Source organism: Ischnura elegans, chromosome 1 (assembly GCF_921293095.1).
Source record: "Ischnura elegans chromosome 1, ioIscEleg1.1, whole genome shotgun sequence".
Taxonomy (NCBI): domain Eukaryota; kingdom Metazoa; phylum Arthropoda; class Insecta; order Odonata; family Coenagrionidae; genus Ischnura; species Ischnura elegans.
The window spans coordinates 32456702-32483061 of NC_060246.1; the positions used below are offsets into that span (position 1 = coordinate 32456702).

Sequence of the window (26360 nt, forward strand, 5' to 3'; positions counted from 1 at the left end):
AGCTGAAGGGGGGTGGGGGGAGGAGGAGTAAAAATGGTGACTGTAGTGAAGCGTAGCAAACTTAGGAGAATGTTGAATTTTTCACGAGAATTATCGCTTTCTGCCAACAAGTCGTAATACTTCGAACACTCAACAAGTACTTAGGTATTTACGTAGTGATTGAATCAATTTACCGGATTAGGCGGTTGTGATGCAATGATATTTACTCGATGTTGGGGAACTCGCTAAGTGGTATTGCTTAGTGTGTGTTGCATTTAGGCCGCACCGGCCTTCCAAATAAAGAAATGGCTGGAACAAGTGTAATTAAAGCAGTGCCACAACAAGACTCTCTAAGTGAGTTGCGCACTTTTGTAGCGGGAGCTACTCGGACGGTAAAAACAAATCCCTTAGAATTGGCAAGAACTGCTCTTTCGCTTTTGAAAACTTTGCCATCTACTATTGATGCTGTTTTGGAATACTTCTGCGCCCTGTTTGATGTTGCTGTCGCCAAATATGTTTCTCAGATAGAGGTAAGTTGACTTAAATGATATAATTTTCTACCGCGTATGGATTTTTTTGGGTTATTTTGTGTAGTTGACCCAATAATAGCCGATTTGCTCATACGTTTATGAGTGGAGGTGGTGGCTTTGAATTACTGCAGAAACATTCACTTCGTGTTGAAAATTTGGACATGATTCTTACTCTCTCTCTTTGTCGAATCTTTGTGTTTAATAACACTTGAAAAGAAATGGCCTTCATTTCGCTCGAATGGCAGGAACAATCCCAGTCAACACAACAATTATGGCCACAGTATGGCCGAACTGTGGTTTACCTGTGGCAACTATGGCTATGGCTAGCCACAGCTTGCCATACTATGGCCAGACTGTGGTTGTCATGCGGCAAGCCATAGTGTGGCTTGCCATACACATATGCAACTATGGCCACACTTTGGAAAGCCACAACTGCCACAGATGATAAAGTTTGTTTACGGTTGCTATAGATGCAGACTTGTTGATGAGTTATCAAAATGAGAGTTGGCTGATTTCATTGATATAAAGAAAGTGTGTTAAAGAAAGAATAATATGTATTTATTTCAAGAGAAAAGGCTTCCACATTATTTATTGATTTAATCTATTTCAGCGTCTTTCCGTGAGTACTGTGATGTTGAAATGTGGAGAGGATTAGATAGACTACCGTAAATGTTGTAATGACTAAATATGTGATTTTACCTGTTACAGATTGGTCCATAAGCCTAGCTAAAATAACTTGAGGTGGATGTGTAACATGTTATTGTCTCAAATCCAAGGCAATATTGTAATACTAGCTTATCTGTTCTATTGTAATACTATTTATGTTATCCTACTCCACGTACTAATATCTACCAGAAATCATTTCTGATAACGGGATCAAAATTCTGGAATTCTCTCCCTGAGGATCTTAGACAGAGGGGCTCCATCCATGCTTTTAAAATTAAATTGTACATGGATTTACTCAGTGGAGAGCTAAAATAAACTCCCACGAAAATACAGCCTATTATGTATCATTATTATGTATTATGTATTATTGCCCAATATTCCGTCTGCCTATGATGTCAAATTTCAATCCTTGTTACGTGTTATTTCTTTTTTTTATAGATGCGTATCAAACAACTTTACTTGACATTTTTCATGAACTTTTGCTTTGATGAGCCATTTTTTGTAAATTGTGTTTTTTGCTCCAAGGGTTTTTTCCCAGAGCATAATAAATATCTATTCTATTCTATCTGCAATGTTGTTATGTTTTTTTAGTGGCTAACCTAGGCGATCATTAATGGTTATATTATGTTATTCATGGTTAATTTACTGCAATAATAAAGTACTTACAAACATCATTTACTGAGTAGGAACTTTTATTTGCATTTACCTTTCTGATACTCTATATCGCAAAGTGCTACTTGGGGTATGGGGTGCCAACCAGAGGGCATTTTATCGTATTTATTATTTAAATTGATGGTAAATTAAAATTTTTGGTTCGCATCTAATTTTCCAAAAAATCATTATTTTTACATTGATGGGCATAGCTAGGATTGAAGGAGGCATAATAATACTATTAAAAAGGAATTATTATATGTATAAATATTAATATATTAGTGGTGGAGCATTGTGGCTAGCCAAAATGTGGCCATAGTGTGGCTATCCACACTAAAGCCACATTATGGCTAGCCACACTGTGGCCACAGTGTGGCCGGGGGTCAAAACCATTATGGCGCCATAATGGCAACCCACTATGGCCACAATGCCTTGCCACAGTGTGGCCACAGTATGGCCACACTGTGGCCATAATTGTTGTGTTGACTGGGATGGGACTTCCTATGTAGTCAATATTAAGAGAGCTCTAAACATATTCAACTCAGTCATTTGCGCTGCAAAAGAATTAGAGAGCTAGATGCAGTTCAAGACCTTTTTAAGACTGTTTGAAGCATTTCATATAAATTACAATCCCCGTTCAAGACATTTTCTGCCCTTTTATATGGATGGGATTTTAAGAAGTATATTTCAATGAAATGGGAAATTAAATAATTTCCTTAAGTATGCATATTTATGTATCAGTGTTTTCGATGCCGAAACTTCACCTCAATGCAATTAAAAGTGTATCATAATTTATTCATCATTATATCTACATTGCTAGTTTTATTTGATTGTTAAGAAGCGTTTTTATTTTCTGTTAACTCTTGGTTGGTGTACCTGAATAATGAAAATTCCCCCTATCTTTAATGTGTATTTTCATTTCCAGTCTGATATGTGCAGTGGTGGATCTTCAGCGCCTCCTGTATCTACGCATGAAGAAGCAACCATCGCTGAAATCCACAGTGTCCTTTGTAGCTGTGTTACTAGTAGTCCAGAAGCTTGGGTGCCAATCATATCAAAATGGTCACTGGAGCTTCTGGGTGAGTTTGTTCAAAAGGCCACATTTTTTGCTGAGTGTTTTTTTTTATTTTAAGGTCTGTTTACACAATAGATTTACAACCTAGACAAGTTGATGTTTTTATGCATCAACAATTTTAGTGGATGGGAACGGAACATGAACGAATGTGTGAACCAAATAGAAGAGGTTCTATTTTCTGTCCATGTATTTATTTTTTTCCCCGATAACCCAGTAATCCTGGGCAAGGGGAATAACTACCTCCATGGAATTTTTGCAATATAAGTGCACTCATGAGTAACTCCTTTCAAGCATGCCACAGGCTTGTCTACGGTTATGTCCTTGAATAAAATTTGTTTACAGAGGGTGACTATAGGTAATGCAATGGTAAAAATTTCTTAGAAGGTCAGAACTGGGTTTAACTGTAATCAGCCCATGCTAGGCTACCGGGAGGTATCCCGGTGTGCCCTTCAGCCTGTAAATCTTTGGCACCCTCCTGTTTCAAAACTGGCAAATTTTACAGTCAGAAAGCCAACATTGAGTAGTTAAATTTATTTCAATTATTTCAATTCATTTAACAACATAATTAACACCGTCTTGAGTAAACAAAAGGATAATTCAAAATAATATAATTCATTCTGGATAATTCTGGTAGTCTTCCCTCTGCATAGTGCTGGTGCCCTCTGGCCATGGCTGTCCACCACCCTAAAGGCCTGGTTACACGGTACATTAACACGTACAAGTTAATGTACGTTTGCGTGAATGATTTTGGTGGACCGGAACGGAACATGTACGAATGCATGAACCAAATTAGAACAGGTTCTATTTTCCGTTCATGCATTCGCACAAGTTGGGTGGTTACACGGTGCATTTTGGCGTTCATTCTCGCGTTCATACATTTAGACAGTAACCCGTACGTGTTAATGTATCGTGTAACCAGGCCTTAAGAAGGGGTCCAGCATAGGCCTGAATGTGATGGTGTCGTTTACTCAGGCCTGAAATCGCAATTTGTTAAAATAATTCCTTGAATGCATTGGAAATGTGAGATGAGAAAGATAGTCATTAGAAAAGAAGTCTTCCTCAGTCAGCCATTTTCTCATAACTTGAAATTAAATAAATTCCAAAGTTGCTACCAACTTTTTATTAGTTAGTGGCATTTTTAAAGCTCTGGACCATTGAGTCATTCATCTTTGACATAAAGAATCACTCATTAAAGTGTTTGTGATAACTAACCCCATGAATCAGATGTGCTAGGCTAAGAAGTACCTGAGAAGCGGTGAGCCGCTCAAGAGTCAGTGACGTCATGAACTTTTCAGCAAAAGGGGCTTCTAATTCCCAACTTTTTTTTTGGGAGAGAGTGAGTTTTGTTTGATATGTACTTATAAGTTGGTGGAAGATAGGAAAATGCTGTATAGACTCATTGCTTGTTCAAGAGGTAAGATAAATGTGTGAATTTGATCATATAGAAAGCCAGGCCAGAAACCTTGAATTTTTTATGCATAGAAATGGATGTGTAAATATGGTTACAAGAATCGACATCTTTTTAAAACAGAAGATGGATGTACTCAAGGTTATTATGTATAATCTTGTCCAAACATACAAAGACCTTGGCCATACCTTTATTATCTACACATCTTCACATGGGAAAATAGGAACTGCAGATCGGCAGCCATGTGTATCTTACTTTACCTGTGTAATATCTTACCTGTGAGTGATACCCTAGTTGAATTTTTATAATTAAGAAGAATTTTCCTGGATATGAGAGCCCTATTTCTCAGGGCTCTGAAGCTTTAGAGACACAAGATTGATGATTTTGCTATGTAGGACCTTGAAAGTTTAAAGGAAATCCCTTCAAAAATTTAAGATTTATTTATGGAGAGACATCAAGAAAATTTCAAAGATTTAGTGAAGTCAGTATGGAATAAGGTCTGCAGCCCAACGAGTTTTGCAATACTTGGTGAAGGGTTTGATCGATACGATAAGTTTCCTTGCTCTTGTTTAATGATTGCGGTGATTTCCTTCCTGATTGGTAGCTCTCCTTAACACGGCCTACAGCTAGCATACTACTGTATTTGCTGGCCTCTGTGGTGGTGGGGTAAAGCCCTTGCCTGCCAAACAAGAGGTTGCTGGTTCGAGTCCTGCCTGGGTAGGATTCGCCTATCCAGGGCATGGTTGTTCATTTACGTTTAAATGTTAAATTTGTTGAATAACCTGATATAAAATGGCCAATATGAGCTTTATTCGGTGGATTGGAAAATTAAGTGGAGTTAGTATGGACTTCATCAATCAATAAAATGGAGTTTCAATCAGAGGTTCTCGTACATAATTTTCCGTTTATGGGAGAACGGAATCAGGATAGTAGTATGTAAATTGTTGGTTTTGTAGAGTTTCATCGATTGGATGTTTTACGATGTATACAGTGTTAGAAGCCTGAGAATAACTGTCATAGTTAACTTTATTTACATCATAGCAGTTAGTTTAAAAAATGCTGGCTCTATGCAAGAATAGTAAGAAACTGCTGAGCAACTTCTTACCACACGTGAATCAAAGCAGCTCCATCAGTTTCACCATGGAGATCGAAGAAAATAGACTGCTACCTTTTCTGGATGCAATGGTCTCCAAGAAACAGAACAGAAGGCTTCTATCTTCTGAACTCTTTACCAATGTGCTTTTTCCATTTGTGACAGAGATTCAATTAAGAAGGAGAAATGCCACATCATAAACACCTTCAAGAAAAATGACTTCCCTCAGAACTATTGGCAACATGGCCACTTAGGAAGAGAAGGAGCTCTTGGCACTGGCCCTAAAAACAGAGTGGGATATCCACAGAAGAGAAGAAAATCTCCGTCTATGCATTAATTCCCTATGTAACTGGGACATTGGAAAAAGTGGTGAGGATTCTTTCAAAACTTGTGGAGACTCACTCATTGGTCACACATCACAAGCCTCGAATGCAGAGTGAGGGAACACCTGAGGGCCACCAAAAATAGACAATTTCATATCCTTTTTTCGTATCCTCCATTGCCAAGCACGTATGGGAAGGACCAACACACAATTTGGACTTCGGAAATGCTAAACTCATCTCTAAAGAGAAGCATTTCTATCCCCGACTCATATGAGAGGCTATCGGAATTGCCAAAACTCCTCATTTCAACAGGGACAACAGCTATTCGCTCTCCAACGTCTGGAAGAAACTCTTTCAATAACGGACCAATCAGGACGCACCTTGCCAAAACCAAGTCCTATATAAGATGGGAATAAACTTGCATCCGGCACTTCAAACCTGAAGACGCCTGCTACAACTCCGGCGAAACTGTCGAACGAAGATGAATCGACATGGAGGACAACCCATAAGCCAAACTGTGCCTACTGCACCACTCCGTTAATTTCTGAGCTCATATATGTATGTAGTTAGACTTTTCTTGACCAAATACAGATTTCAAAACGACTTTTTTCGTTTCTGCACTGTACAACCTTCTATGTCCATGTAAAATGCTTTCTACATATCACAGACCAGAAGCAGCATGCCTTTTGCTGAATGTGAACTCTGCTTGATTGGGATGCAGGAGGTATTTAATAGGCCATGGAAGGGTATTCACGAGGGTGTTCACGAGCAGCCCTGCTAGACTTTGCATCGAGCTGGGGTAGCAGGGGTGGGTGCAGCAGCTCATGGCTTGACTACCAGCAGCTGTGCACTACAGTAGTTGCATAATTTGCTCTGAAATATGTATTATATGTCAAAGAAGCTTCTTCTTCATTATGCAATTGGAAAATGCTGTTGTGGTGCATGCAAGAAAAACATGAAGGGTCAATCGACCGTTATATATACATATGCCTTTTTATCTACCACGTATTAATATTGATTCAATTTTTTTATAAAGTTAATGCAATGCAGAAAACAATTTTTAAATTTTATTTTTTGCTACATTTTCAGCAATTATTGTTGCATTTTCATGTATGCCTAGTAGTGTTATTCCTAAATTCCTACCCTTGCTAAAGGAAGTGATATAATAACTTTTGCTGATGAAGTTTTAATAGTACAGAAACTGGGATCCAATAAATTTAAGGCATCCAAATCTGTACATTTGTATCCCTGAGTAAAGAAATGTGTCAAGGTCCATTATTAATTCTGATTGCAAGACTATCATAAACAAGGGTAAAAAAATCAGAATGCCCAGAAAGATGTATGGATAAATGAAATAAATCAATAAATTGAAAAAAAGCTAGTACAGATTTAATATGTATGGCCTCATTCATAGTGGATGTACCATAAATACAAGAAAAAACTAAGAGTATTGTCAGGAAATATAAATTTGGATAATTTTTATTTATTCTCGAAGATATGTGTGATAAATGAGGAGAATATATTATTCCCCTCGTTAGTGAAGTCTCAATATAGTGAAGTATAGTCTCTAAATATCGCTATTTTGTATAGTGAATTCTCATATTATGTATTAAGGAAATGAGGAAGTTGAAAAAGGCTGTACATATTTACGTTTATTGTCGAGGATTATTTAATTTATAGTGAACACTTAAGCCACCATTAAATGGGGATGTGCTTTACTATTCCTCATGTAATTTAATGAAAGAAAAGCTGCTGGTATCGAAACTGCTTCAAAATATGTACTTCAGACACTATGAGAATGGAGGAGATGCAAAGTCTCTATGGCCTACAGCCCTGAGGACAATGTCAGAGCCGGGCATCGAAATGTCGGCAGTTATGCAGTTCCTGACCCAGTGGCGATCCCGAGAAATCTTCACTAATCAAACCATTACTGTTAAGCTAGCCTTTGAGGTGAAGACCATGTGTTTTTTTTGCTGTGAAAAGTTTTTTCAGTATCAGTGAAAAAAATCGTTGATACTTTATCAGCAGCAGGTGTTGAAGTTTGTTATTCTGAGATAAAGTGAGGCCTCAATGAGTGAGATAAGGAATTGGTGCTGAAATAATAACGGTGGGCATTTATTGACATTTTCAGCAATACATTTTATCTAATCAACTCCCAAGGAGGTACTTATCTTGATACGTTTATAATCTTCTGGTCCAATAGGTATATGCAGTGTTTTCTATTATAAAGGGATTAAAATGGCATTTAGGTGAAGGCATTAATGGAGCCTAATGTGGATGGAAAAATGAAAAAATCACAAATTTATCCTCCTAAAATTTTACCTGGGTTGTGTCAGTCACAAAAGAATATGTTGTTAAGTATGTTATATTTTTAAGGCAACACTTATAATTATTCCATCTGTGTTTCAATGCTAAGGTTGCTTTGGATAGGGCTTGGTGCTCATTGATCTCCATGAGGGCATGGCTCACCCAGGTCTGAGCTGCAGTTGTAAAAATTTCACGTATTCTGAGTTTAGGTGTCAATTTCTTTCCTTGGCCCATTTGTAGAGGGAGGATTTTGTTAGGGGTGTCTGAAGACTTCAACCAGTATTTGAGCACGGCACCCTTTGGTCTGTAGTATCAAAGAGAAATGGATTGTAAGTTGTTGCAGGAGCATTTATCATAATATAATGAAGGTGAAACCAAAAATGGCAAACAACCTAATCAAGAGACGTTGTGATGAAATAAATCATAGCTGCAAAAATATTGAAGATCTGCTAATGGAGTTCTCTAAGATAGAGATAAATACATTGGTAATAGAATTATGTTGAGAATCTACTGCAATGCTTGACCTCTTTTGACGAAGTATTCACAGGTGGTCAGGTCTAACCTGAGGAGTACAACTGTGGTCCAGGGACACCCAGAAAGGTCTTTGCGTGAGCTGTTCACACAATGGACAGATTCACAAAGAAGACGAATCAGTTAAGAAGTTATCTAAGCTCTTAGTGAAAGTGAGAGACTCACTGTCTGGGGTAGTATAATTTTTTTTACATCTGGAAAGGTACCATACCACTTCTTGAGTACAATGATGCTCATACCAAAGGTAGAGAGAGCTGAGAAATGTAATGAACTCCAAATCTTGAATCTTTTTGTTTCACATACCTGCAAAAACTTCACCTGGATAGTTGGTTGAAGAATCATAGGAAAAAATTGAACAAAAAGTTTGGATTTTAGAAGAATTGAGCAATGAGGTAGACAGTACTATGCCTGATACTAGGGTTAGAGAAATTGATCCATATGAGCAAGCAATTGTGTGTTTGTTTTCTGGTCTCAGAGGAAAAATTTGATATAAAAACAAGGAATCAAGGTGACTGTAGTTTTGAAAACAGCATATTTTGCTTCTCTGATGATATACATAGCCATTGTAACTGGAAGAAAAGGTCTGCAGAACACATTGAACATCATCAAAGAAGTGTTTCAGGAATACAAACTTTAAAAAATACTATAAAACCAAGATGCTTTTATGTGGAAGAAATAGGACAATGTCTGATGTCCATGTCAGAGGAGAGATTGAAAGATTTGGAGTCTATGCTGTGGAAACATCATTACCTTGGATGGAAGAATCACTACAGACATCAATGGTCAAATAGTCTAAGGTAAGCTTGTGAGACCTGGCGGTCAAGTAGGATGCTGGAGATCAGATATTCATTTGAGATGTACTAAGAAGAATGGGAGAAGAACTGTTGATTATTGTAATTCAAAGTAGAACACAGTAGACTGGCCATGTCATGAGACCAAGCAGTATTTGGAAAAACTTGAAGAAGTATTCCCACGAGGAAGTAACTTTGACTAAAAAAATAAGGTCTTACTGTACATGTAGAGGATGTGGGCTAGGGGAACCACAGGGGTTTCACAGCGTTAGTATAGGAAAGAGAGAAATGGAGGGCCACAGCATGCCCTAAATTGTCATGTATAATGAACAAGTTATACTTGAGACTTTGTTGCCTACTTCCATTATAGAAATATTTTATGCATATGTAACCTCCCTTCAATTAGTATTGATAGATTTTTTAGTGTATGCAGTAATTTTTCAATTATATCATTTGGGTGCATAATGAAAAATGGCATTGGACTAACATATTGATCATTTTAACTTATTCTTGATTACGTTTTGATGTTAATTATGTACATATTTTTGTAATTAATAAGCTTTTGAGACTGCAAGACTTAAGCACCAAAAATTAAGGGAGGTGGTTGTAATTGTTCTGGCATCAGTGGCGGATCCAGTATATAGCCAAGGGGAGGGGGCTAAGTTGGGGGTAATCCCCCAGCAGTACTGTGGGTCTGAACAAAATTACCAATCTATCTGGTGTAAAATGGATATTGAAGGTGGGGCTTTAGCCCCTTTAGCCCTCCCCCCCAATAGATCTGCCTATGTCTGGCATTAATGCTGCATTGACTAAAATGGTTATGTAGCATGTGCATCCCAATCTATTTTGTGAAAAATTTCTGTAACTGTGTGTCAATGGTGATTGTCTTATTACAATAAGATTACCGAAGATGTTTGTATTCATGGTATCTGCAAAAAAGTCTACGTAATTTACTTTTAAATACTTATGATTCAATGTAATACAGTTCAAGTTGCAGAAAATTACATCACCTGATGCCTCTAATGATTGTGATTTCCAATTTTTTGATAAAAAAGTGGCCATATCAGGGCATCCTTTTGAGCTGGAATAGGGTGGTTTCCTATTATTTTTTATTGCCCAAATCGAAAGATTATTACTCCTGGAGTAGCTATTTCATGCTTTTAGATATTTAAATGACAATATTTTTTGCGATTAAATGAAAAGTGAAAATTTTCAAGCACGCGAAAACGCGACGGTTAAGATGAATTCTGGGAAAAGCCCATGTGATGTCTAGCTGCTGCTACGTGAGGCCACCCAGTAGCATGGCAGTAGCGTAGAGTACCCTGCTAGCAGGTAGCGCTTGGCTTAAATAAGGATTATTAATACCTTATCAAACGAAGGAAACTTGCCGACCTTAGACAATTTTAATGAGTGATTATTAAGAGATGTTTCCCTGAGCTCTGTGACTCATGCATGCATTGGTAATCTCAGACGATGTAAAACTCCTATCCTCTCGTGTAGAAACTAGGTCCCTGTGACGTCACTTGGAGTGGAATCGCATGGGCGCCAATCTGGCCTTTTTCAAATGAGGTTAAAATTGACCATTGCCATTCGTTCAAACTGGGATTTCTAAAACCAAATACCTAATTTGTATATTATGAAAACCCTAATGGTGGGTAACAAATAGCAATCAATGCATTTCGTTTTCTTTGATGAGGGAAACTACCCTATTATCAAAGCTGCTTACTCTACCGTTAGTGAGTGGTTGGCCTGGGATGAAAATAGCCACTCCAGTAATACAGATGGCATATTTCTCTGACATGGATATTTTGTTTCATAGTTCAGTAGGGGACTACTACTGTCTGTCAATCTACTTTCAATCTCATAAGGTTTGGATGAGACCCTGCTGTATGGAATTATTCATTTAATGCTGTGAATTTTGCAATATATTCTAACAGACATGAAAACAAGTGATGGCAAATAAGAGTTAGCATTGGGTGAAGGGGAAAAATAATGGGAAAATATTTTTTCTAGATGACTGTTTCTCCTAGTCCCATTGTGTATTGTCAGGGAAGCCTTGATGGTGCCCACTCATATATGGCAGATTTGGGTATAAAGATGTTACTGAAAAGCTTAGAGAATTTGAACATGTAACTACCTTAATAATGCTTGATTTAAAATAGTACTTCTTCGCTGTCCTTCACTAAAACATTTTTTTTTTTTCATTTATAGGTGAACTTTCTAGCAAATATGCAGGACGTGCACATGTCCACATAACTGCTGGATTGAATGAGACCTTACAACTATGGATGTCATGTCGAGCTACTCGCACTCTTATTGATATAACAACTCAGTGCTTGTCATGTCGTGTGCTCTCAGACACAGAGACATGCATAAATTCACTTTTGGGTTAGTGATATTCATTTTTTGATTGTATTAGGTTTTGAGGAAAAAGATTTGATTTAAAATTCTATGTTATGTAAATGATATCTTTAAACTCAATGGTCATACAAATACATATGTAAATGTTGACTTTAAGATTTACTGGTACGAGTATTTTTATCAGATCACTCTAATTTCCTGTGAGTAAAACTAATCATGAATGGGAATTAATATGAAATTCAGCTGGCATAGAAGTTTAATTTTTAATAATGTGATTTGTGTATAATTTCAGATACAAGTGTTGTCCATAGTCCTCACTTTGATTGGGTTGTGGCACATGTTGGTAGTTGCTTCCCTCATACAGTCATTACTCGTGTCTTGTCATGTGGTCTTAAGGATTTTTGCCACCATGCTTCATCATCATTTGCAATATCTGGTACAGGGGTTGGGAAAGATGCCACATCTGAAGGTGGGCCAACTGGAACACCGAGTGTAATTGCGGTAATATGTTTAATATTTCAGTACATTATTTATTTGAACATGACTTTTTATAAAAATGAGCTCCACTGTTTTTAGATTCATACCTAAGTTTGCAAAATAAATGTTTTACTGATTGGAATTGATTTATGCTTTCAATTCAGTTTGTAGCTCTCAGTAATTAAAATTCTGTGAAATTAAATGGAGAACTTAGTTTCAAGTATGTATGGTAGACCAAAGAATTCTTGGCATTCATTATATATCATTTTTAGCTGAAAGCCGTGTTAGTTTCTTTTAAATATCATTTTAAGCTCATTTATATTACCTTTACATTTCCTATTATATTTATATTAAAGAAAATGATTTTGTAGGCTCCTAAGGTCAACTCGGTCGTTGGAATACTTGGACACTTGGCTGGCAGTCACTTCAAGGATATTAGAACGGCACTTTTAGATCTCTTTAAGGTTCGTGCGAGAATTTCAATTCTTAACATTTGAATTATATTCATAATGTTAGCTGATGATAGTAATAATTTTTTTGTTAGTTGTTAGAATTGGGCTTAATTTTATTGTCTGTTATGCCTAAATATGTTGCTCATTTGTGAGTGAGGGTTGCTCATCCTACCCTCATTTTCAAAGTTGTTTAAGTCTAACCCATGTGTTTCACAAATTATAATCTAGTGGAGTCTGGAAGAGGAAGATGAAACATTTGCTGTGGGAGTAAATTTGGAAGCTGAGGAAGGGGTGGCCCATCGCATTGCCACAGTTCCTTTCCTCCTCCATCTTGCATCTCTTTCCCCAATGTTGTTGCGAGCACTCACCACAGACGTGTTACAAACGTGTAAGTAATTTAACTTACACTAGTGCTTAATTAGCTATATTTATGGTGATTTGGATACCCAATTGTAAATACTGATCAAATTTTACTAACTGCTGAAAAAAAGGATTTATGAAACAATTTGGGTGTATGTCATCATCTGCCTAAAGCTTTCATTTATTGTTAGTTGCAAAAATTGTTTACCATACAAATCACATGCTTTCATAGTTTCCAAACTCTGGATTGTATGGAATTCACCTCATCAGCAGCTGATGTCTGTTCATTGTAAGGTTTTGTGCTTGAACTACAGTATTCTTTTTGGTGATTTTTCATCCCTTTTTCTTTATTGACAGCTACTGAACTTGTCTCACCTCCATTCCTGACAACTAATATACATATGTAGTTTGATTTTTTCTTGGATAACACTTGCTGTGTATGAGTGGGGGCAGGGGATGTTGCTTGTCTACTTTTTTTGTCTCATCTCCTCAGTTTCAGACTGTTTCCTTGAAAGAAAGTCATCACCATGAGGTTACTATTTTATGTGTGGTACTCTGGTGCCACAAGGAATTGGGAAATTAAAAAAAATAGAAAATATCTAAGAAAACTTGCAAAAATGCATTGATTGCTCTAAATATTAACGGTAAAGTTTGAAATGATACGAGGGTTGTACTAAAAGTAATAAGGTTCCCATGTTTTTTACAAATAGAACACTTTGTTAATTGTTATTAATTTTCACATCATCAAAAAACTTACACTGTTTCCTATTTTTCAACGTAGTCTCCATTTTTTAGACTCTTTTGAAGACAGTGCTCCAGGTTTTCTATCCCTAAGTTGAAGAAGTCTCCCGCCAACCTGTTAAGGAAGCATGTGACCTCTGCTCAGACTTCATTGTCGCTCTTGATGTGTTTTCCACTTAAGAGTTTTGTTTCAGGGATGAAATGAAACACCCATGCTTCATCTTTCATGACGATAGAGTTCAACAACTTCTCCTTGTTGCCTCCTCCTCATATTATTGATGAAATTTGCAAGCACAGTCAAGGTTTTGCACTTTGTGTCCGTCAGTCTGGGGGACCTAGTGAGCACACACCTTGCTATAACCCAACATTTCTGTTAAAGTTCTTTCAAATGTGCCATTGGAAGCATCAGGAATGCATTCAACAAGTTCACGGATAGTGACCCTCCGATCTTTGAGCAGCTCACTGTTGATCTTCTGGATAATCCGAAACCGGCAGTCTTCCACTCCGTATTTCATCGTGAACTTCCGTGTAACCCTCAGCAAAAGCCCTGCACCATTTGGGGACGTGCTGAACGGATGTGCACTCTTCACCATAAACTTCAGTCAGTTGCCAATGAATCTCCACCGGCGGTAACTACCTTGCGTGGAGAAATCAGATTACTGCTCGAATGTCACACTTGGCGGGAACAGGGATCGACTTTTCCATTGTTGACAGTTGCAAAGCCAATACTGAGTGACATAGTGAATTGCGGACAGGCAGACTTGAGAGTAGGGGAACCACTGTGCATGGCTTTGTTGTGGACTTTAGCCTAGCACCTTCCCTCAATATTGTAGCTCATTGGGAACCTTACTTTTGGTACAACCCTCGTACTCAATTTTGGAATCAAATACTCCTGGCAAGTGCTGTTAATTCTACTTGAAACTGCCATTAATTTGATAATGGGCTTGTAATGTATAAAAAATATAAGTAGGTGTATTTCTCTTATTGTGTTGTTTTTTATGAACCTTGCTCCTCCTCTTGGTTACCCCCGTTGGTTTTTTTTCAGTCACTTCCACTTCTTTTGTGTCCTCCTACTTCTCATATGGTTATTTAGTGTATGTACACAATCCAATAAGATCCATACAAATTATTAATATGGCTCCAGAGTTTGTATCATTTTTACCTTTGAAAAGTAGCCTAATATTTCATGGTGATTAGGTTCTGTAATTTTTTTAATTAATGAAAATGAACTTTAACAGTGTGTAATGTAATGTATGATAAATATCTCTGTTCAAGTTAAGAAAATGCATCTAAAATTTTTCAGTAACACCTTCCATGCTTCCCCGGTTGGCTCATTTATCCCCTGCATGGTGTAGATTCTTTGGGGGTCGGCAAGCTCTTCAGGATTTGGTTGTGCACTTAGCTTTGGGTTGTGAAAGAGGGGGTACACAAATTTTACGACTCCTAATTGATGCTGCTACATCACAACCAGCCAATGACTCTAATGTACCCCCAAGTGTATCCAGTCAAGTGCGAGAAAACTGTGCAGAAATTCTCGGTAGGTATTAATGCTTAACATTGCTGACTCAGCATATTTTGTCAAGTTATATACTCCAGTGATGAAATTTGCCATGAAAAAATCATTTGGCTAAGCCAGAATTAGTACGCGGATCTCACACTTGCTGATCAGGGTAGCTTATGTTTTGAGGGATTCAGTTCCTTCTGTATTAGCCAAGTTCCATTGTTTGTAGTAATAGTTTATTTGTATTGTTTGAAAGAAAAAAAAAATTATTTTCCTTGGCATTGTTGTTGCATGTATTCTAAAACTTATTATGTAGCTCCGTTGGAGTTCGATGCATCTAAAAATCTTAAACTCCATTGTTGTAGAAATACTAAAGATTGAAGTTTGTTCCTCATTCCTTATTGGTTATTAGTATTCCTCTGTATAAGATTTAAGGATGGATTTGAATTTTCTCACTACATCAGCCTTAAGCCAATGATTTAATTGTGGTAATTGCACAAATCTGGCTGGAACATATTTAGAAGACGACCTTTCTTTTGGTAGTTTGCAACTAAAACTTAATTAGCTACAGAAATTCATGATATAATAAATAATAACAAATAATAAGTTCTCATGAATTTATCTTTTTGTCATGCTAAAAAGGATATTCCAGCTGTTAGTGCTAACAGTTTAAGTGTTATTTCTGAACCTGTATGTACAAATAAATATAGCATAAGTCAAGGACTTTGTTAATGCCTTTATGATGAGCCTGTTTATCCTTTCGTGTGAAAAAGGAAGGAAAATGATGTAAAACAGTTGCTTCGTAAGCATGACCGTCATTCCATGTGCCACAGTGTGGACTGGTGACATCAACACCTTGTTTGGTAAAATTTATCCTGAAGTTTGCTCTGAGAAGATGGTGGTGTATCTGGCCAGCATGCCTAACCGGGAATTGGGAGATCCAGGTTCAAATCCCGGCTAAGTCAAATATTTTTTCATGGCGGACTTCATCCTTAGTGTATATATCATTTTGATTCATGCAGGTATGGTAATTGATAGCCTATGGAGGACTTGAATTGTGTTTCATCTCATATTTTCTTACAGAACTTTTGCTTCAAGAGATAGATGTGCTGGTGCGTTCTGGTGCATCGGCTGCAACTTGCCCATCACCAGGCCCTGCTGGTGGTGGACTCAGTGGAGGTATCTCTCTTGGAGGGGGCAATGAGCGATGGGTGCCCATACTGTCCTCTGTATGCCATGAAGTATCTGCAATCAGGCCCTTGCTCCTAGCTGGAGGAGGAGATGAGGAAACTCCCTCCAGTGAGCTGGTGTCAAGAACTGGTGTACGGCTCGTGTCCCTTCTTGCTTCTGCACATTTGGGACCATCCCTAGCTGCTGAGGCAGCTGCTTTTTTGCTCCGGAGGGCCACAAACAATTTCCAGCTGGCTACCTTCCTGCAGTTATTGCGGCATACTCAGGTTAAATTACCACGTCTCATATTTTATTGCAATATATTGCATTTGCACATTGCAATTTTTCAATTTAGATCATACTTATTTTGCTATCATAATTGCATCTGATAACCCTTATCGGCCTTATGAAAACCTGAAGCTTGGCCATATGCTATACTAACCTCTAGTGGGGTGTTCATAATTTAGAAGCCTCTTTTTAGTAATTAATTTTTTAGTTGAAACTTACCTGAATGTATTCAACAATGTTGTTATGATTTTTTGGAGTGTTTTTTTTGGAATTTTAATGATATTTAAAGGAATTCGTGAGTAAATTGGGCGAGTGTAGAATTACCACTTATGCTTTCTCAGGACCGTTACTCTAAGGAGTGATATATTTTACTGAATTTGGTGTAAAAAATATGCAATTAGGTATGTATGTATCCCTAAAATATTTGAAATTGTACTGATATTTTTTTAAATTTAGGAGGCGTCTTATTCATGCATTATAATTGTTATAACCCTAATGTTTATGGACAAATGCAGGCATATTTACAATTTTTTCATTAATTGCCATTATTTAATTACCAGTATTATTTACCATTTTATTTAATTTTTACCGCCTTGATAAAAACTCGAACTCCTGTAGATTTGAGACAAATAACTATCTACAAATTTTCGGAAAGGAGTTATTGTTTAGCCAAGTAGTAGTCATAAGAATTCAGATTTGTGTCTGCGAGAGACCTTCAAATGCTAGAAGCCAAAAAGAGCATTTTTTTGTATTCTTCTTAAGATTTGTATTTCATAAGATCTGCCACCAATAAATTTTCAACAATTTGAAACCAAAATGAGGACTTTCTGCTATTCCCTGAGAGTAATTAAGATTAATGAGGAGGAATAAAAAATGAGGAGGATGTTTTTGGCTTCTAGTCTAGATGTGATCAGTCTTATAACTATTTTCTTTCTATTTATGTAGGCATCTCATCCTACTTTGGCCACTGATACGCTGAGACGAGTGCTAGACTGCCTTCCTGGTGATGGTATGGATGATGATGGTGGGTTCACTGGGAAGGATGAACCACCTCTGAGATTTTGGCTGAATCTCTATGCACTGTTAAAGTATGAAGCATCAGAAACACTCCGCAGAACGCGTCAGAGTGGTCAAGTCAGTGGCAAGAATCGACCACGGAGTCATCCTTATGGTGGAGATCACGTGCCTCATAGGCCAATACTTGACGCTGTTAGAGCTGTATTACCAGATGTTACCACTTCCTTGTGTACATCCAGAAGTATTGCCATGAGACATGCAGCAGCATTAGTACTCGAACGTGCTTTACCTCTGGCAAAGGAGGTGTCAGCTATGAGCATTTTTTCATCCCCTGAGTTATCCTTGAAGGTGGCACGTGCTGCAGTTGTGCATTTCTTCCTATCTGCTGCGGAGCAAGAGTTAGAAGTGGAGATCAAAGACTTCCAAGGTACATATTTTTTCAGTCACATAGTTTTGACCTATGAATTTGCTTCATTATGCAATACTTTGTTGCCACTAATATGGTCAATGCTTTACCCACAAATGTAATGCATGGAAATATTTTCCTTTATATAAATGGCTGATGTTGTTAGATTATTTATAACAGTGTTGCCAGTAGCCTTCACTTTACCTGAAGTTTAATATACTCTCCCCATAGAAAATGTTTCTTTGTATAGGCTCAGTGGTATGGGTACATTTGGTGTCCAAGCTTACTCAAGTTACATGGCAGTTTTACTATTAAATGGAATACATACTTGCACTATATTTCCCAGCCTCCACCTCATGATCCAAGCAGTGAAAGTTTTTTGAGTGTAACATTTATTTGAAGATTTATCATATCAAACCCTTAGATTACAGATTCAAGCCATCTATGAATATTCTACGTAGGAAAGAGGACAGGTATTCATGAATTCCATCAAATATGTAATATGGAATTTATGGATTCTACTGTAGGTCTGACCCATCATTACAAGTTTTACTAATGTTTTGCTAAAATTTCTATATTTATTTACAATGAATATTAATTTTTATATTGAGCAATATTTTTTCCAGTGAGGTTCTTCAGTCATTTACTTGCAAACTTAAATACCTCTTACCCTATAAAGTAATGTATCATAAGGAATTGGCGCAGTGGGGTAGCCAGGAATTTCTTTCCGGGGGGGGGGGGGGATTTTTGAAAAACAGGGTTCTAAGTAGAGGGCTTCAAACTGATTTTAACACTTTTCATAATCAAAAAAACTTAATTTGTCAAAGAAATCTTTTGTAAATTCATGATTTTTTCAATATTTTTTTCATATTTCTCCGGACTCCCCAGACCTCCCCCTCGCTACGCCACTGAATTGGCATGCCTAAGTGTACTTTGTAGTAAATGCCTTTCATCAACTCAATATATGTGTATGTATTTATTGATGTTGTTATTTGATTGACATTGACAATACACCCACTTCTTTTTCTTTCAATAGAAGCAGCATTGTCTGGTATCACTGTGAGTGGTACATCTGGTTGCAGAGTTGCATGCCGTATTTTATCCAAGTTGGTTCCAATTTCATCTGCTGCTAGAGCTTTGGCTTTGAGAGATTTACTTGAAGGTGCTTTAGTTCATCAGGAAACAGCAACTCTCTTTGGTGCAAAATTGGCAGCAGAAGGCAGTAATTCATATTTGAATCAACTAGCCAACAAAGGGGTTAGTATATCATCTTGTTGTATATTATTTTTATTTGAATTTAGTAAATTTAGAACCATTAATATATCATTTTAGGAATAAGGAAATGTAAATAGGATGCATACTTACGGTTAAATATTCCAAGTTGAAATTTAAATGTTAAGAGTATGAGATGAAGCTAAGGTGTCAAATTAGTGGAATACTTGAGATGACTGAAGGAGTATATAGGGTTCCGCTACTTAGTGTTGTTCATATTAAGATAGCTAATATTGCTGTCAACTCTTGATTATCGTAATTCAGAAAGAAAAGACTGGAAAGGAGCATGATCTTGTGTGTTTAACGTAAGAGAAATTGGGTCATGAGTAAAGAAGTTGATGGTTGGGTCAAAGTTTAAAAAAAAAAATGGGTTTGAAGAATTTCAGATGTGCAGTATAGCATTGAGATAATGAAATTTATGGGATCCAATAAGTAGCAAGTTAATTAATATTTATTGTGAAATTCATTATTGCGAAGCTAAATTTTTTGCCAAATTTTCTATAGCTAAAAATTTTTCTACAATTCCCTATCCTGGATCCGCTGCTGGTGTATAGAATACTTTGACTTAAAGTTTTAGTCAAGGAAATCAAAAGTGCTAAAATATAACTAATATATTGTATTGAGTAATGTTTGGTGTTTCGCTATCATTAGCACTTGTGTCCAAGAACCATTCATCTGTGGCTGCTCGATGCATTGGGTCATGATCACAAATCTGGGAAAGAAGTTTGCCAAAATATGCCAAACCACTGCACAGCATAGGAAAGTAAATTGTGTTACACCATGTAGTTGCTCTGCACAGAAATTGTCTGGGAGGCTACTACTACTTGACGTGGTTGCTAGATCATGGAGTGTTGTCTTGTCCGGCCTCTGTCCATGATGTTTTAAACTAGTAGCACAGAGTTCCCAATTAGTCAACTTGTGCAAAAGGATGCCATCATAGAGGTGGGCAAGTGAGCAGTGCCAACTGTGCACTGGTAGGGGAAGGTGTAACTCTTATTCCAGCTCATGACCAATTAGAATGGAATAGAAAACCTTCTGGGTGATTACGTTGTTTTCCTTCTCTTTAGGGAAAAATTGTAATCACTGTCCAAATCCATATAAGTCATTCAATTTTGTGGTGAACTCATGCAGCTGATGAATAAAATTTGAAGCTTCGTTTTTCCACTTATATATTTATTTAAACACTACCGCGGTTTCGACGCACTGCGTCATCATCAGGCAAGGAGTACAACTTCATGCAGCTGACTCAATGCGGTGCCAAAAATCTCTGGGCATGGCTACCGTGAGCAATAGTTGCTAATCTGATGTGCGGCCAAACTGCCCAACAGGGTTAAACTGGTAACCACTCCATTGCCCTGTTAAGAAATGAGAACCTGATTAGGTTTTATGGGAAAACCCCTCGCCATCAAGAAATAGGTAATTGCTCCAAAGGATATTTTCTAAACAGGAAGAGATTTATCTGCATAAGTCATTCTGAGAAAAAAAGATGAGTCTAACACATGATATTTCCTTTAAGTTTTAACCCTAATACAGCTTTACATCATATCCTACCTCCCATCCTACACATGGAAAAAGTCCCCCATCTTTCTTTATTATCCTTTGACTAATACCCCCTCTCAGACCTTGGACACTCTCTGTGCCCTTCAATGTTGGCCAATACATTGATAACGCCCTGCCCTCAACCTAGCTTAATGTAATTTTGGAAACTTCCATTGTTTTCCAAGAAGTTTTAGAAGTCTTGGGTGCAAGGTACGCTGAAAAGCTTTGTAATTTTTAGTACAGCAGATGTTTTAGCTCCTGTAGTGCATGCATTAAACTTCATAGTAATGCTGTTTTCAACACTGCTGGAACTGGGAATTACGTTTGTAATTTCTTAACTTCAAAAAATTGTTTTATTGTTTATTTTTCTTTGTATTAACATACCACTTTCTTTGGGACCATGAATTGACTTTGCAGCAACAAAAAATTCATAATAGAATTGTTCGTATGAATGAGAGTGTATGGTATAAGTCGTCAGTGGTGACTACCTTTGCAATAACAATTACTTTAAAAAAATTGGAGAATCAATATTTTTGAGTAATCGTAAGGGGAGAAAATAGCATGTGTGGGAATTCAAAACAATTCTTTGGAGTGTTCTAAGTCTACTTGGTTAAGTGTCTGTGGTTCAGACCCTGAGATTCAAATTTTGATTATTATGTCATTTCATTGGGATGACTGTCTTTGATAAAAGTTTTTGGCAGGTTATGCTTGTAGTTTTATGTTTCAACCATTGAATATTTTTTGCCTCCACAGAAGAGTCCCCTCTCCAGAGCTGTTCTACTATGGGAAAATGGACGTCCAAGAACGGCTCTTCCTCGAAGACATTCGTCAGTATTTCTTGTCGCTGATGGAGATTTATCCAAGGGTACCAAGAGTGTCCCTAAACCTCCTCGTGAGGAAGTGGTGGCTCTGAACATTCAGATGTTAGTGGAAGCTGTGAAATGCTGTTGTTCTGATACTAAAGTAAATCCTGCTAAGGAACCTGAAATAGACTCTGCCAACAATAGCCAAACTACTTATGGCACAAATCCTATCAGCACTACGGGTTCAGTGTCATTAGATGCCATTTCTATGGTTTCTCTCCTCCTTGTTGAAATTGTATCTCCAGACGTTATGTATAATGGACTTCCATGGCCTGAGGAGGAATTTTGCAAGGTGAGTAAAGTTTGCAATGTTCCTAATTTTTGTAGAATTGAATGTGAATGCATATGTGTATTTTCACCATTGCATATTGTGTCTATCTTCATGTATTGAAAGGATCTTGATTGCATCCGTGATGTTAGGCTGTGCTATCAAATATAATTTCTTTTACTTAGATCTTTGTTTATTCTACACTATGGTAAGGATTTAGTAACCTGTCACAGAATCATATGTAGTTGAAATTTTTTTTATTGAAGAATTTCTTGATGTCTTTGAATTTTACTCGGTTATTAGGATTTCTCAATTTTTAGTTAATTTTTTATGCTTACAATATTGCCCCAAAATATTTTTCTATTGGCCAGAAAAAAGTCATTTGAGAACTGATCCAATGACATAATGTCTGCTAGGGGATGTATAGCCTACTCGGCTTCGATAGTGTAATGGTTATGCTGCTTTTAGATTATATTGGTAAATTTGGGGATCATTGGAAAGAAAGGTTTGTGGTTTGTCAAGTATATAAACATTAGATGCAGGTTTTACTTGGTGGAATTTTTCAATCATGATGATAGAAGAAAACAACCACTTTTGTAGTCTTCAAAATGTTTCCTCACATAAAGTTTCTCTTGTATTTATGAAACCATCCCTGCATATTTTGGGGAGTGACTTATCTACATGAGTCAAAATAAAAAGTTATTTCTTTCCAAATTCCTTTCCTCCCAGTACATTATATTTTTATATCATTATATTTTATTATTCTGAGGGGAAAATAACTCAGTATAGCTTCATAAGTTTTTACTAGATTTATTCTCTTGTTTTCACAATCCTAATTATAACACTTTTAGTTTGTTATAATAATGATTGTGGTGGTAGCAATGGAAAGTTACCACAACAATCTTGATCTCCTGGGCATTTTGCAGAATCTATTTTTCTGGCTGGCATACTAATTGAAGAGAGGTAGCGATATTGACACCGATCTTCCTGGGACTTCCTCCTGAGTTGCGACATGTCTATCTGTTCACCTGCGCTGACAGTCACCCTGTGTCTGCTTACATTACATGGGTGCTCGCGATCTCCTCTCCACTCCCAGATATATGCCAAGCATGACAGGGTTATGCAAAAACTATACTGCCATTGCTCTCCTGGTGATAATGATAGTGGCTTTTTACACACCTTGGAAAATTGGGGGTAGGGAACACTTAGACTCATTGAATAGTGTGGAGACTACTTGAGTGGGGCAACTTCTTTACCGGTGGATAGTTGGGGATGGGGAAATATACCTCCATGCCATTTGCCTGCACTTAGTCCCACAGCAGGGATGAGAGAACACATGTCTGAGCCTTTTTGCTTGCACTTAGTTTCAGGGGTGTAGAGGGTTTGAGGAACAGAAAAAAGATGGGCAGGAAATAGATTCACACCACTCATTCATACTGTCTTCTATGACTCACACACTGTGCCTGTTTTATTGCCTCGCTACACATTCATGGCTATTTTGCCTTCTGTCCAAATAAAAATGGCTGTAATATACACTCTGTATGGAGGATTATAGATTTGATTAGCATGAAGGGGTCTTACAGTTTTAAAGATTTTTAAATGGCTACTGTCACTAGTGTTTGCTTATAAATTCTAAAAGCTTAGTAGGTGAGTATAACTAATTGTATCAGGCATGTTGGTGAAAATCCTTCATTGTATGAGTTGATTTAAAACAGCCACTTCCACCTGATGTTTTATTCTTTCTGACCGTGGTTTCCTTACAGAGTAAGATTATCGAGATAAATAGCACAGGAAAATTGAGCTGTATATATAATGGGATCAGGTGGAGTGAGAAGGCTGAAATTTCAGGTGCTGAGGAGGTGGTGGTTGGGCTCGGTGCTTGGGTAGGCACCACTCTGGGTGGGGGCTGAAGGTTTGGATGAGCAAGTAGGAAAATGGGAGCGAGAGGGATATGAATGTTAACCCCATTATTTACACATTAAAGAATAAAATACTATGTGGAAAAAGCAAAGTTTTAATTCTTTCAACTCTTACTTAATTGGCAAGTCACAAAGTTTGATGTTAAATTGCTCTTTTTCTCACTATACTAGGTGACAATAGAGAGAGATCTGCAAATCAGACGGACCTTTGAACGCCTGCCTGTTCTGTGGGCACTCCTAACTCTCGCAGCAACTCATAGACCAGCTCTTTGCTACTGCTCTGTTCTTCTTCGAGCTATAATGGCCACTCTGCTAGCTCAATGGAATTCACATACAACTGCCACCACCACTGCAATATCAAACTCCTCCAGCAGGCCACCGCCCCCACCTAGTCTTTTGGCTAATACTCAGAGGTTAATTGATCTAATGGCCTTGGGACAGCTGCTACCTTCTCCTCTGTCTGCCATTCGAGATGTAATTCCAAAAATAGGTCCTCGTGAGGTATGTATACTCAAATATTGCCAAGCAAAGATTATTATTTGGTTTTAGTTTCATGCATATATTATTATTCTAATTTTGTGGGGAAATACTTTATTTTAATTGTATTTGTTTGAAAAAGTTTAAGAATTCTGTTTGCTTGGTATAACACTAACCAGTGTTATTTTATCCATGTCATGAAGTCATGAGGTCATGGGGAGATTTGTTTAAAATTCTTGACCTCTTAATCACCTGTTTCATCTTATATTTTGTTTCTGCTAGTGGCATTGGTTCTATCTAAACATTAAAAGTGAACTGAGTTGTTCAAGTCAGTGAAAATTGCCTCTCTTCACTCATCATAATCACTTCTTCTTGTGCCTTTCTTCAAGTCTATGAAATATTTCACATTTTTCTGCCAAAAAAAGCTAACCGCAATGGTATCTTTAAAAGAAATTAGTTAATCATTAGCTTTTATTATAGGGATGTTGAACATAGCTTGAAGGTTCTGTGTTTGTGTAATGTCAGCTTGATTTTCAACCTGAATGTCCATTGTGCCTTATAATTTTTGTTATTTCTTTTATGGAAATTGTATTTTTTAATAATAGGATTAAATTGGAAATAAAAAAACCACATTATGACATTTTAGCTGGGAAAAGCATGTACAAAATTGGATGCTATAAATATAAGAAAATTGAAAAATTAAATCAATGTTGGTTTAAATTAATTTAATGACTTGTCTTTTATGAGGAACAAAATAAATTTGAGTTCAAACAGTTTAGGAGAGGCAGTGGATTTTTACAGACCACTTAAAAAAAAGAGAAAAGTAAGTCAATGACTTGCTGGCTTTAGCTGCTTGCCTAGCGGGCGAGGACTTCTGATAGAAGAAATAAGTGCACAAAATGTTCTTAACTTAGGGATGGCCTACAATACTTCTAAGTACCTGAAGCTTTTGCAAAAAATATAAACTGCATTGAAGTTGTTTATTGTGGTGAATTTGGCAAACATTAGCTATGTAGTATGTATCTTAGACACTTCAGGATATAAATGAAGAATTTCTCTGAGAAAAAACGAAACAGCTTCAACGTAATTTTTAAAATTTCAATGTTTGAAAATGTTTTTTCTTCCAGGTTGTGGCTCTACTCCGTGATATCTGGAATTATACCCATGAGAATATCCCATCTCCGGCACTCTTTTCTCAGGATGCTGGTTCTGGGTTAGTGTGGCGACAAGGTATGGGTCCAGGTGCAGAGGAAGTAGAAGGTGGTGAGGTCAGTTCAGCAAGACCCAGTTCAAGGCACACTGATGCATTAAGACATACTCTTCAGTTACATATTGATTCACTGGGTACCTTGTATCCTCGGCTTTTTTCACTCACTGCAAAGACTGTGCTTTCATCACCGGCTTCGCCAAATCCAGAAGACAGTGGAAAGACAACCGTTCAATTTTTTTCATGATGACCCACGTACTTAGTGAGTGAGTTGATATTCCATGAGTGTGAAACTGATGAGCATCCTAGTGCTGACTTTTTGGGGTAATTGTGATATTGTGAAGAAATTATCTCATCACTTGGAGATTAGTCTTAGACCATTTGTAAGCAATTTCCGTTCCCCATGCCATAACTAGTGATGGAGTACAATGAATTTTCTGCTATTTGGATAAGTAAGAAATTTTATTTTGCCTATAAAGCTCATATTTATTGTGAAAAATGGTTGCTGATTGAGTGTAAATGAGAGTTAAATTTTGTGCTGTTTGAACTTTTGTCTAAGGGAACATCTAGCATGTAACATTGCATTGTATTTTTGGTTCAGAATGACGTTTATTCACTCAGTTAATAAATTGAATCTCATTTTTTGTCATCTTCCTAGATGCAAGATGAGAGTCATGAGAATTTTTAA

The 26360-nt window shown here is 37.2% G+C and overlaps 1 protein-coding gene across 1 annotated transcript; it reads left to right on the forward strand.

Moving 5' to 3' along the window:
* Positions 1 to 42: 42 nt before the first annotated feature.
* Positions 43 to 26360, forward strand: LOC124158192 (integrator complex subunit 5). The gene is made up of 13 exons (XM_046533381.1): positions 43 to 509; positions 2752 to 2905; positions 11566 to 11742; positions 12008 to 12216; positions 12564 to 12656; positions 12873 to 13032; positions 15049 to 15282; positions 16330 to 16703; positions 17650 to 18148; positions 19164 to 19384; positions 21692 to 22093; positions 24160 to 24489; positions 25593 to 26360. The coding sequence occupies exons 1-13, from the start codon at positions 285 to 287 to the stop codon at positions 25917 to 25919; spliced, it is 3405 nt and encodes a 1134-aa protein (XP_046389337.1). The 5' UTR covers positions 43 to 284; the 3' UTR covers positions 25920 to 26360.

Excerpts from the sequence above, each read along its gene's own strand:
- LOC124158192 (XM_046533381.1), top strand. The coding sequence starts at position 285 with ATGGCTGGAACAAGTGTAATTAAAGCAGTGCCACAACAAGACTCTCTA. Across the intron at positions 510-2,751 it reads AATATGTTTCTCAGATAGAG|TCTGATATGTGCAGTGGTGG; the intron begins GTAAGTTGACTT and ends TTTCATTTCCAG. Across the intron at positions 12,217-12,563 it reads GAACACCGAGTGTAATTGCG|GCTCCTAAGGTCAACTCGGT; the intron begins GTAATATGTTTA and ends ATGATTTTGTAG.